At 53.9% G+C, this 11,693-nt stretch overlaps 1 protein-coding gene across 1 annotated transcript in view; it reads right to left on the bottom strand.

Moving 5' to 3' along the window:
• The window catches only part of CACNA1A (calcium voltage-gated channel subunit alpha1 A), a 267,197-nt gene that overhangs the window by 33,112 nt on the left and 222,392 nt on the right, over nucleotides 1-11,693 (bottom strand). The window contains exons 32-33 of the mRNA XM_017895048.1: nucleotides 9,266-9,349; nucleotides 5,435-5,440 (exon numbers count right to left, since the gene is read on the bottom strand). Of these exons, the coding sequence (XP_017750537.1) occupies nucleotides 5,435-5,440; nucleotides 9,266-9,349 (90 nt within the window). The remainder of the gene's footprint in view (nucleotides 1-5,434; nucleotides 5,441-9,265; nucleotides 9,350-11,693) is intronic.

Here is an 11,693-nt window from a genome sequence, read left to right as displayed (position 1 = left end):
TGCGATTGCTCCCTGAAAGCCGGCCACATTCTCTCCAGTTTTCTAAGGTCCGCAGGTTATAGAAATGGCACTTGCTTTCCTGGTTGACTGGTGTCTGTTTGGCCCCCAGAGGCATTTGAGTTTGAGACCCCAGCCTCAGGCAGACATGGAAACCCTCCTTCGCTGGCCAGTACCCAGCAGGGTGAAGGCAGGAGGAGCAGAGGGTCTCTCCACACTAAGGGAAGGGGCTTAATGAGACTTGTTCTATGGGATTTGTAGGATTTGCTACAGGCCACGTAGCAAGATTTAACTTGGTCTAACCTTCACCCCCCAAATGGCACAGGGTGACCATATAGTCACAGCCTCCCTTCTGGTTTCAAAAGTGTCCTAGTTTGGGTGACGAATTACATGGGCATCCTACTTGGTGGCTTCCAGAGGGCTTTCTGGCTGCCAGATCTGTGTCTTGTGCTAGCTTTGGCCTGGGAGCTGAGAGGCAAGGACTGGAGTTCAAGGAATTTCTGAGGCTGGCAAGAGGCCTCTGGGTTTGATGGCAATGTCTAGGATGCTCTCTGGGACACATCAGTGTGTCCTTAGGCCTCTAGGATGGAGAAGGGGGCGGGGGGATCCTACCCTGACCACACTGGGCTCAACTGCTGTGAGAATGTCTCCAGCGCCTCAAACAAGCCCCCAAACCCAGCTTGGCTAACAGAGTCACTCTCTGTGCCCTGCTGCCCTGACCCCCATCCCTGCCTGGCCACCCAGCTCCACCTGGGGATGGGGCCGATGGCTCAGGTATCCCCAGCCCCCTCCCTTTCAACCCCAGAGTACAAGCCATCCCTTTCATGGGGTGGATCATAACATGTGGACTCGGCCAGGCATGCGAAGGCAGGCGGACCCTGGAAGCAGCCTCAGGAGCGGGGTTTGGGGGAGAGCAGGGGAAGCTTGCAACCATGCAAAAAAGCCAGGGATCTGGCAGGGATATGCATGCAGAAAACATGCTCCCCTTCTTGGAGTCAAGTGGGGGAGGAGACACACGAGGGAGGTAGGGGTGGAGACGGGAAGGGTTTGGGGCAGTGGGGGAAGGGTACTAGTCTGCCCTCACCCACCCTCCACCTCTTCCTGCATCTGTACCAAGTCTTTCTACTGCCCCCAGAACTTCTGACAAGTTCCCTCTTCCTGCCTTCCACATTTCAATCCACAGCCTGGGAAGTGCAGCCTCCTCTCCTCAACACCTCCCCTGAACTTCCTGGCTAGAATGTGACGGGGGTGGGACACAGCCCCTGGAAGGCATGAGGACGGCTCTTTTCTTTTCCAGTGCTGTGCTCAGGTATCCCTCAAGTGCTCAGAAGGATATGGAGACCACCCACCTAAGGGCTCCAGAAAAGTCCTACTACTTGTAGACCTCAGCTCCAAGCTCCAGCCCCCACAACACCTGCCTGTCTGACTTATTTCAGGCTGTCCTAAAGGCACCTCAAACTTGCTATGCCCACACCTATTCTCTTCCCCCAACCTGGTCCTTTTCTGGCACTCGCTCACCTCTATATCCCAGTTTTTTTTTTTCCCCTAAAGACAGAGTCTCACTCTGTTGCCCAGGCTAGAGTGCAGTGGTACGACCTCGGGTCACTGCAACCTCTGCCTCCCGGGTTTAAGTGAATTCTCCTGCCTCAGCCTCCTGAGGAGCTGGGATTACAGGTGCCTGCCACCATGCATGGCTAATTTTTGTATTTTTTAGTAGAGATGGGGTTTCACCATGTTGGTCAGGCTGGTCTCGAACTCCTGAACTCAGGTGATCCTCCTGCCTCGGCCTCCCAAAGTGCTGGGATTAGAGGCTTGAGTCACGACGCCCAGCCTGTCTCCCAGTTTTAAGCCAGACCCGACTGCTCCCAGGCACCTCATCCCCTCAGTTCAGTTCTGATCTTTCCCTGGGTCCTCTAGAGATCCATCTGAGAGGGACACCCTCCCGCTGTATTCTCTCCTCCACTGTCATCTCTTGCTGTGATTCCCAGTGCCCACCTCCAGCCCAGCCTCCTGTCAAGCTGTTCCCTGCCCTGCAACCAGGGTGAGCTTGTCTAGTCACACGACCAGTCACACCTCCCCTGCTTCCTATCCTCCCAGGCCTTTCCTGGTGCTTAGGAGAAAGCCCAAATTCCACAATATAGCCCCACCCTCCCCAGCCCCGGGTCCTGTCCTCTGCTGTCTTCGTCAGCTATCTCCAGGCCAGCCTTTCTTTGCTGTCTTTGCATCAGCCACACTGCCTCGCTTGCAGATCCTGACCCCCCACAGGCTCCATCCAGGCTGTCCTGGGCCTGGAATGCTCTGTGCATCTCTCTCTGCCTTGTTAATGCTGCTCATCCTTCAGCTCGCAGTGCAGGTATAATTTTAAATGGAGTCAAGGTGTTATTTGACCGATGCCTGCCTCCCCCACCTGACTGTATGTGGTGAGAGGGGACAGTAATGGTGTCTGCTTCTGCCCATAATTCCATCTGTGGCACCAATTAGGGGCTCATTAAATGTTTGGTGGGTAAGCGCATGTGTACTGCCAGCAGGAAAGGGATCCCAAGGCAAAGATGCCATTGGGGCGTCCCTCTGAGGGCCTCATTGGTGAGTGGGAGGGGGCAGAGGCAGTTGAGATTTAACAGAACGAGGGGTGTGCAAGGGGCTGAGAAGTGGGGGAGGGAGAGAGATGTGTGCAGTATGTACTGGAGTGGGGGTACAGGGTGGGCAGATGTAGCAGAGAGGGCCAGTGTGTGTGTGTGCATGCATGCATGACTGTGTGTGGGAGACACAGAGACAGGGACGGTGAATGAGAATTAGAGGCCAGGTGCAGTGGCTCACACCTGTAATCCCAACACTTTGGGAGGCTGAGGCCAGTGGATCACTTGAGGTCAGGAGTTCGAGACCAGCCTGGCCAACATGGTGAAACCCTATCTCTACTAAAAATACAAAAAGTGGCCTGAGTGCCTGTAATCTCAGGTACTCAGGAGGTGAAGGCATGATAATCGCTTGAAACTGGGAGGTGGAGGTTGCAGTTAGCTGAGATCATGCCACTGCATACCAGCCTGGGTGACAGAGTGAGACTCTGCCTAAAAAACAAAAAAAAAAGGAGTGAGAGGGAGAGAATTAGAGAATGAGCGAGAAAAAGAAGAGGTCATGACTACGTGCGGTGTATGCAGTGAACTGTGTGTGGCATAGTACTGTTGTTCAGTGTGTGGTCAAGTGCATAGAGTGTTGCAAGTGGTATGGAGACATAGTGACTGTGTGTGCAAGACTGCACAGTGAACTGTGTGTGCACGGACTGTGTGGTCACATGACTGGTTGCATAGGACTGGTGGTGTGCATAGTGACTGTGCCTGCAGTGACGTGGCATAGCGACTGGTGTCAGTGGTGGGTCATGACTGTGTGTGCAGTGTGACTGCAGGACTGTGTGTGCAGTGACGTGGTCATATTACGTGTGGCAGTGACTGTGTGTGTATAGTGACAGTGCAGTGGTGTGCATAGTGACGGCCTGCAGTGGACTGTGCAGTGGACCTGTGTGTGCATAGTGATTGGTGCAGTGACTGCATAGTGACGGCGCAAAGTGACTGTGTGCAATAAGAACGTGGGTGCAGTGTCTGTGTGCAGTAATCTGGCCTGCACAGTGACGTGCAAAGTAACTTGTGTGCAAGTGACTGGGGGGTGTGGCAGTGACTGTGTTGTGTGTCCGTGTGCAGTGACTGTGCACAGTGACTACGAGGCATAGTGACTGTGGCGCAGGACTGGTGGGCAGTGACGTATGTGGTGTGTGCATAGTGACTGGTTGCAGTGTCTGGTGTGTGACTGTGTGCAGTTGACGTGGTGCGAACAAGACGTGTGCACATAGGACTGCACCGTGACCTGGTGTGCAGAGGGCAAAAAGTGACTGTGTGTGCAGTGACTGTTCAGGCTGTGTGGCAGTGTCCTGTGCAGTGATGTGCGCCCCAAGTGACTGGATGCAGAGTGACTGTTCCGCAGGACATGGCACAGGACTGTGGTGCAGTGCTGTGTGCAGTGAGTGTGCAGTGTCTGGGCAGTGACTGTGTGCAGTCGGCAGTTGACTGGAGTGTGCATGACGTGTGTCAGTGTGTGTTAGTGACTGTGTGCATGACTATGTGATGTGTGTCTGTGTGGTGACGTGCAGTGACCTGTGTGTTATGCATGTGATGTGTGTGCATAGTACCTTGTGTGCAGTGACTGTGTGCCAGTGACCTGGTGTGTCACAGTGACTGGGTGTGCAGGTCTGGTTGCAGTGTTAAAAGACTGTGTGGTGCAGATTGGCAGTTCCTGTGTGCAGTGGCTGTGGTGACATGACGTGTGGCAGTGATTTGTGCCCAGTACTGGTGCGCAGTCGTGTGCATAGTGACGTGGTGTGCAGTGATGTGTGCACAGTGACTGTGCAGTGTCGTGTCAGTGATTGGCGCAGTGTCCTGTGGTGCATGGACTGTGGGTGCAGTGACCTGTTGCACAGTGACTGGCGAGTGTCTGTGTAGTGATGTGGCAGGTCTGTGTGGCAGTGACGTGTGGCAGTGCTGGGCAGGAGTGTGTGTGGCAGGGACTGGTGCACAGTGGGTGCATAGGACTGTGCAGGCTGGTGTGCGTGACGGTGCAGTGACTGTGTGTACACAGGACGGGGTGCAGGCTGTGGTGCAGTGACTGTGTGCATGACAGGTATGCAGGACGTGTGTCAGTGTCTGTGTGCAGTGACTGTGTGTGTGCAGTGTCTGTGTGCAGTGACTGTGTGTGCGCAGTGACTGTGTGACTGTGTGTGCACGTGCAGTTCAAGGCTCCAGGAGAGGGTCTCAGTGGGCCGGCCCCGCATGAAGCTACCAGATCCGAGTCCGGCACTTCTGAGATCCTCTGCCTGAGAATCTTTGCCGGCACACTGCCTGGCCTTCACGTCTCCTTTATTAGCCTTGGAGAGTCAAGCCTCTGCTGGTCAAGGCCAAAGATCTTGTGGGCTTGAGATGGAGGTTTGGGGACAGCAGGATGGAGAGAGCTGGAGGGGCAAGGAGACAGTTGGCAGCTTTCCTGGGGCCTGGAGTCCATGGAGCTGAACGGGGGACAGGAGAGGTGAGAGGCGGCTGGGAGTGGATTTGCCTCCATTGTCTCTGAGTGTACGGGATGTGTGTGCCGGATGGGGCGAGAGACAGAGGTGCTGCGCTGGGAAAACCCATCCCTTTCTCTGCAAAAGATGCAAAACACCCCAAACAGAAAACCTCCATTCAGAACCTGATAAAAAACAGCCAGAGTCTGCAGGAAGTGGGAGGCACAGGGGCTGGGGGCGGGAGGACAGACAGACAGACAGAGGGGAGCAGAGGGGTGGGGAGAGCGTCAGGCATCCCACGTTGGAGAGGCAGGGTGTGGCATGCAATGCCGATGCGAGGAGATGCGTTCACAGTTAATGTAAGGCATTTAGACTTCAGAAAGAAGTAAGACCAACCGGATTCTAGATGCAGATGTTGAAGATGAGGGGGAGCGGGCGGGCGGGGGCAGTTGGGGAGGCGTGTTCAGCATTTTTTAGGTTGATTTGTAACCAGTGCCAAAAAACCAATGGGTTTCGGTTCCCGGGCGGGGAGTGGGGGTGGTGGTGGCGGTGGGTTGGGAGATAAGTCATTGGTGTATGAACACACAGACCATGTCATGGATGAACAAATGAATTTCATAGTGCATTTTGATTGGATGAGTTTTTCAGACGGCGTTGCGCCAATATACAGTTTTAAGAGCAGGCATGAAAAGAGACAAGACAAGAAACACAGTCATTATCCATTGCACACAGGGCAAACCCACGTCACCCCAGCCACTTGGGGGCGGCAGCTGAGGCAGCACTGGTTAGTACTGCTGCATGCCCTCTGCCCCCTAAACCCCAGGGACCTGCCCTCCCAAGAATCTGGCACTTCCTGTCTCAGCCTGGCCAAGCCCTGGCCTCAGAATTAGTGGGCTTACCTGGGAGGCAGAAAGGGGCAACTGAGACCTCCTTGCCCGCCAGGACATGCCTCTCCCTACTCCAGGTTGGGACTTAATTGTCCTAGAAGCACCCAAACACCCACCCACCATCTTTCCCTCAAATTGATTATAATTCAGGGCTGGCTAACACAACTACACACCCATTCACAATAACAACAACAATAGCAGTAATAATGACAACCACCATTCTCAAACTCCTGGTTTCCTGGCAGGTTCTGTGCCAAGCACTTCACGTTGATTTATTTCTTTCTCTTTTTTCTTTTCTTTTCTTTTCTTTCTTTCTTTTTCTTTTCTTTTCCTTCCTTCCTTCCTCTCTTTCTTTCTCCTTCCTTCCTTCCTTCCTTCCTTCCTTCCTTCCTTCCTTCCTTCCTTCCTTCCTTCCTTTCTTTTCTCTCTCTCTCTCTTTCTCTTTCTTCTTTTTTTTTTGAGACAGAGTTTCACTCTGTTGCTCAGGCTGGAGTGCAGTGGCACAATGTTGGCTCACTGCAACCTCTTGCCTCCTGAGAATCAAGTGATTCTCCTGCCTCACTCCTCCTGAGTAGCTGGGATTACAGGCACCTGCCACCACGCCCGGCTAATTTTTGTATTTTTAGTAGAGACAGGGTTTCACCATGTTGGCCAGGCTGGTCTTGAACTCCTGACCTCAAGTGATCCACCCGCTTTGGCCTCCCAAAGTGCTGAGATTACAGGCGTGAGCCACCGCACCCGGCCCATTGATGCTCTTACTTGTAAAAACTTCCTATCTCCCTCCCTAGAATGTCAGCTCTGTGGGAGCAGACATTCTGTATTCTTGGTCTGTTTTGTTTGGCACCCTTCCTTCTTGCTCTGTCTCCAGCACATATAATCACACCTGGCACACAGTAGGTGCTCAATGAATGTCTTTTGAGTGCATTCATCAATGTGAGTCTTGCAAGTGTCTGAGGCTGGTTGCAATAGTTAGCCACTCTACATGAGAAGAGATAGCACAAGTTGTCCAAGATCAAACAGCTGGTAGGCAGGGCTGGGAGCTGTTTGGCTACTGCAATAGTCCTTATGTCCATGAACACCTCATGCCCCATCTTCCTGCCAGCCAGGAGAACAGGCCGTTGGAACCTATCCCTACAGCTGTCTTACTGTAGTGAGAGTGAAGGTTTACTGAAGTGGTGATTGAAGGTTTCAGCTAACTTCCTCCACCCCAACTGCCCTTCTGGGGAGCGGGACCATCCCTCCAACCTCTTGACCCAAAGGGACATTGGTTCAAGGCTGTCTTGTGTGTAGCTGGGTGGCAAGATATTTTGACTGCCAGCTGGAGCTCCAGCCCTCTCTAGAAACTCAGGACAATGGCCAGGTGGGGGCGCCCCAGTGGAGAGAGATCCCAGGTGGGCAAGAACCCTCTAGAGGAAGGTTTCAGAGAGAGAGTGAGGGGAAGGGGAAAATTCTGGCTCACTGGAGCTGAAGGCAAATAAGCGTGTATCACTTGGGTGCAGGTGCCGTGGGACACATCAAAGAATGGCCCCCTCTTTTGTTTAGTTCCCCAGCCCCTCTTGGCCTTCTAGGAGGGAAGAGCAGGCTAACGGATCCTTTTCTGTAGGGTGATCTGACTGGGACACCTCAGGAGCTGTCAGTGTACTCTCAGGAGTCACCCAGGCCTGGCTTTGTGACTTTGGGAGTGTCTCTCACTTCCCCAGGCATTGAAGATCAGTTTTCTTTCTTTTTATTTTTTTGAGACGGAGTTTCGCTCTTGTCACCCAGGCTGGAGTGCCATGGTGTGATCTCGGCTCACTGCAACCTCCGCCTTCCGGGTTCAAGCGATTCTCCTGCCTCAGCCTCCCGAGTAGCTGGGATTACAGGCATGTGCCACCACGCCTGGCTCATTTTTTTGTATTATCAGTAGAGACAGGGTTTCACCATGTTGGCCAGGCTGGTCTTGAACTCCTGGCCTCAGGCGATCCACCGGCTTCGGCCTCCCAAAGTGCTGGGATCACAGGCGTGAGCCACCGTGCCTGGCTGAGGGTCAGTTTTCCCATCTGTGAAATGGGGCAATACCCTCTTTCTCAGGCCTGACCACACTCAGTTCTATTCTCCTGACTTCTCTGCCTGCTCTGAGCATCATATTCAGCTTCCTTCTGGTTTACCTTGGCCAATGGGAGGCTCTGGCAGGAGATAAGGGACGAGGGGAGAGAAAGGTTGGGGTGTTTCTCTTATTGCACTCCACCTGCTTTGGCCCTGGTCTCTGTCCCTCCACATTGACAGGACAGGTCCCATTTGGTGGCATCTCCTGGCCTCCTGCTCAGGTTCCCTCCCCACTTCAGCACCTGGGCAGGTAATGGCTCCCTATGGTAGCTAGTCACTGGGCACCTTGCCACCCTTGTGGGTCCCCTTCCCTTCCCTTCCACAGTGATCTCTGCATCTGGGTGCCTTCAGCTGAACCCTCCGAGGGAATTCTCTTACAAGCTGAGACCGAGACCTCTACCCTGAGCCAATCCACGTAAACCACTTAGCACAGTTCCCTGGCACACAGCAAGGCTGCGATTCTTGTGAGCTATTGTTATTTTTATTGTTATTAAGATGACATTGATATCACCCTTAACCCTTGGCTTTGATGCCCTTTGACCACTGCTTCCCCCTGCAAGGATCTTCTACCCTCCCCTCAATCTCCTGAGGGACCTCAAGCCTGGGCTCACTGGCAGATGGCCAAGGAGAGGGTCTGGGACAGGAACTCTGGGGCCCTGAGTCTTCCAGAAAAGGAGAAGGGCAATGTGTCCTGTGGGGCCACTACGGAGAGGTCCAGAGACCCCCATGTTGAGAGTCTCCCAGGCCTGGGGCTAGAGGAGGGAAGACACCCTGGGGACCCCACTATGGCCCTGGGAGTCGTGTTCCCACTCTGGCCTGAGGGCTGTGGCTCTCTCCTGCCCATGAACCAGGAGCGGGTTGGTTTAAACAAAATTGACTTGAAACTCATTCTTGCTGGGCTCCTGACATGGGGTGGTGTTTGGGAGCCGGCTCCGCTTTAGGAGCTTTTAAGTGTCTCAGTTCCCTCAACGTACGCATCTGCATTATTCATTCCTAGGCCAGACTGCAGGGAGGCCCACCCCTCAGTGCTGGACCTACAGCCAGGCTTTGGTCGCCCCCATCTCCCCACAATGCCCTCTTGAGGGGCTGCCCTTGTCCCCAGGGGCCCCAGTTCTCCCTCTCTGGTCATGGCCAAGTGCTGGCTCAAGCAGCTGTGGCTATTGGGACCCACTGCTTCTGGAAATGCTCCCCCGCCCCCCGCCACCTGCTTTGTCCAGCCCAGAGTCACCCAGAGAGAAGCTGGTGGGAGACTTACCCCAAACTCAGTCACGAGGATATCGGTGATGCTGCCCAGAACAGTCACAAAGTCGAAGATGTTCCAGGCATCGCGGAAATAATTCTAGAATGGGGACCCACAAGACAGAGATGCCAACAGAGGGCTTGGTTCCCGGCCCCCCTAGGCTGGCTGGGGGCATGTTAGAGGCACAGCTGCCAATCAGCGGAGTGCCTGGGACAGTTGTGGTTGTTCAAAGGGCTGCGGTAAAGGCTGTTCAACATCATCTGCGCTGAGTCTACCTCCCTGGGAACCCCTGGGGGCCTTCCCATGATTGGCCTGGCCCCACAGGGGGCCTCCAGTCCCTGCTTCAGCTCCATGGGGCTGGGGCTGCTCTTCAGAGCTGTGGCTTATCTCTCCAGCATTTTTGAGGGCTCCTGAGACCCCAGGGGCTTTATAAATGACATCATTGAGATCCTCATGAAGATCCTGGAGGGAATGGTTATCACCCATTTTCTTTCTTTCTTTTTCTTTTTTGAGATGGAGTCTCACTCTGTCACCCAGGCTGGAGTGCAGTGGCGCGATCTTGGCTCACTGTAACCTCTGCCTCCTGGGTTCAAGCAATTCTCCTGCCTCAGCCTCCCAAGTAGCTGGGACCACAGGTGCATGCCACCACACCCAGCTAATTTTTGTATTTTCAGTAGAGACGGGGTTTCATCATGTTAGTCAGGCTGGTCTCGAACTCCTGACCTCAAGTGATCTGCCCACCTCGGCCTTCCAAAGTGTTGGGATTACAGACGTGAGCCACCGCTCCCAGCTATACCCATTTTCTAGGAGGTGACCAAGCCACTCATCTGCCTGAGGCTAGCAGCACAGAGATGTAAAGCCAGGATTTGAACCCAGGCCTCAGAGAGCCCATAGTCTGTTCAGGACCCCACTAGGTTGGCAGCATACTTGAGAAGAAAGGAGACTGGGTTCAAATCCCAACTCTGCAACCAGAGCTGTGTGGCTATGGGCAAGTGGCTTAACCTCTCTGGGTCTCCATTTCCTGATCTGGAGGAGGATAGTAACAGGGTACAGAACAGGAACTGGACGGGGGCTTTGGGGCCTTTCAGGCACATGCACTTCCTGGCCCCCTTGTGTTTAGACAGGGCCATGTGTGTCTAGGTGCAGCGATGTGCTGTGAGTGGAAGCAGTGTGGTCACTTTCTGGTCAGCATTGGCCTCTCTAGCCTCTCAGCCCTGGGCTTGGTGACCAGTAACATTTCGAATGGCAGCTACTCTGTGAGGCTGGGTCCCTGAGTAACTATGAGGCAAAAAGCTTCCCTGCTGAGTGTAAAAAAACCTTCCCATCAATTTAAGTCACTGAGATGTGGGGGCTGTTTGTTACTACAGCTTCACTTGATCTATCCTGACTGCTACATTCCTGGGCTGGGTGCTGGCTCAAGGGGAAACACAAGCATAGCCTTTCTGTTGCTAAAATATGGAAATACTCCACATTATTTGGAAAACAGTCACAGCCTCAAGTCCCACAAGGTCTCCTCCTATCTCTGACTCCCCTCAACCGGGTACTGACATGGTGATGGATGGCATCCTAGTCTGGACCCAAGAGTCTGGGTCAAAGAGATGGCCCTCCCCTTTGGGGTCAGTGGGACTCAAAACACAAAACACAGGGCCTTCTCAGCATCTTCGCAGAAGCAGACTCAGCATCTTCGCAGAAGCAGAGGCCAGGTCAGGGGTTGTGGTGGTCAGTGTGACCCTGAAGTAGCCCCTCTACCTCACAGAGAAGGAGCCTGACTTCAGAGCTGTGCTTCCCTCCTAGTTGAAGTGCCTGGGGCCTCTGCGCCCTTCTCTGGGAGGCAGCGGTAACACAGCAATCAGACAATGAATGTGGGTCGCCGAGCATGGAATATACAGTAGGTGCTCAACAGATGGGATATTGCTGTTTCGCAACTGCCTATAAAAGGAATTCAGGGGGCTGGGCGCGGTGGCTCACACCTGTAATCTCAGAACTCTGGGAGGCTGAGGCAGGTGGATCACGAGGTCAGGAGATCAAGACCATCCTGGCTAACACAGTGAAACCCCATCTCTACTAAAAATACAAAAAAAAAAAAATTAGCCAGGCGTGGTGGCAGGCACCTGTAGTCCCAGCTACTCGGGAGGCTGAAGCGGGAGAATGGTGTGCACCTGGGAGGCAGAGCTTGCAGTGAGCAGAGATTGCACTACTGCACTCCAGCCTGGGCCACGGTGCGAGACTCCGTAAAAAAAAAAAAAAAAGGGGCCAGGCGCGGTGGCTCAAGCCTGTAATCCCAGCACTTTGGGAGGCCGAGACGGGCGGATCACGAGGTCAGGAAATCGAGACCATCCTGGCTAACACGGTGAAACCCCGTCTCTACTAAAAAATACAAAAAACTAGCCGGGCGAGGTGGCGGGCACCTGTAGTCCCAGCTACTCGGGAGGCTGAGGCAGGA

This window comes from Rhinopithecus bieti, unplaced genomic scaffold (genome assembly GCF_001698545.2).
Source record: "Rhinopithecus bieti isolate Rb0 unplaced genomic scaffold, ASM169854v2 scaffold_26199, whole genome shotgun sequence".
Lineage (NCBI taxonomy): Eukaryota > Metazoa > Chordata > Mammalia > Primates > Cercopithecidae > Rhinopithecus > Rhinopithecus bieti.
The sequence above is the reverse complement of the archived record's forward strand: the minus strand, read 5'-3'. Positions and strand labels throughout refer to the sequence as shown.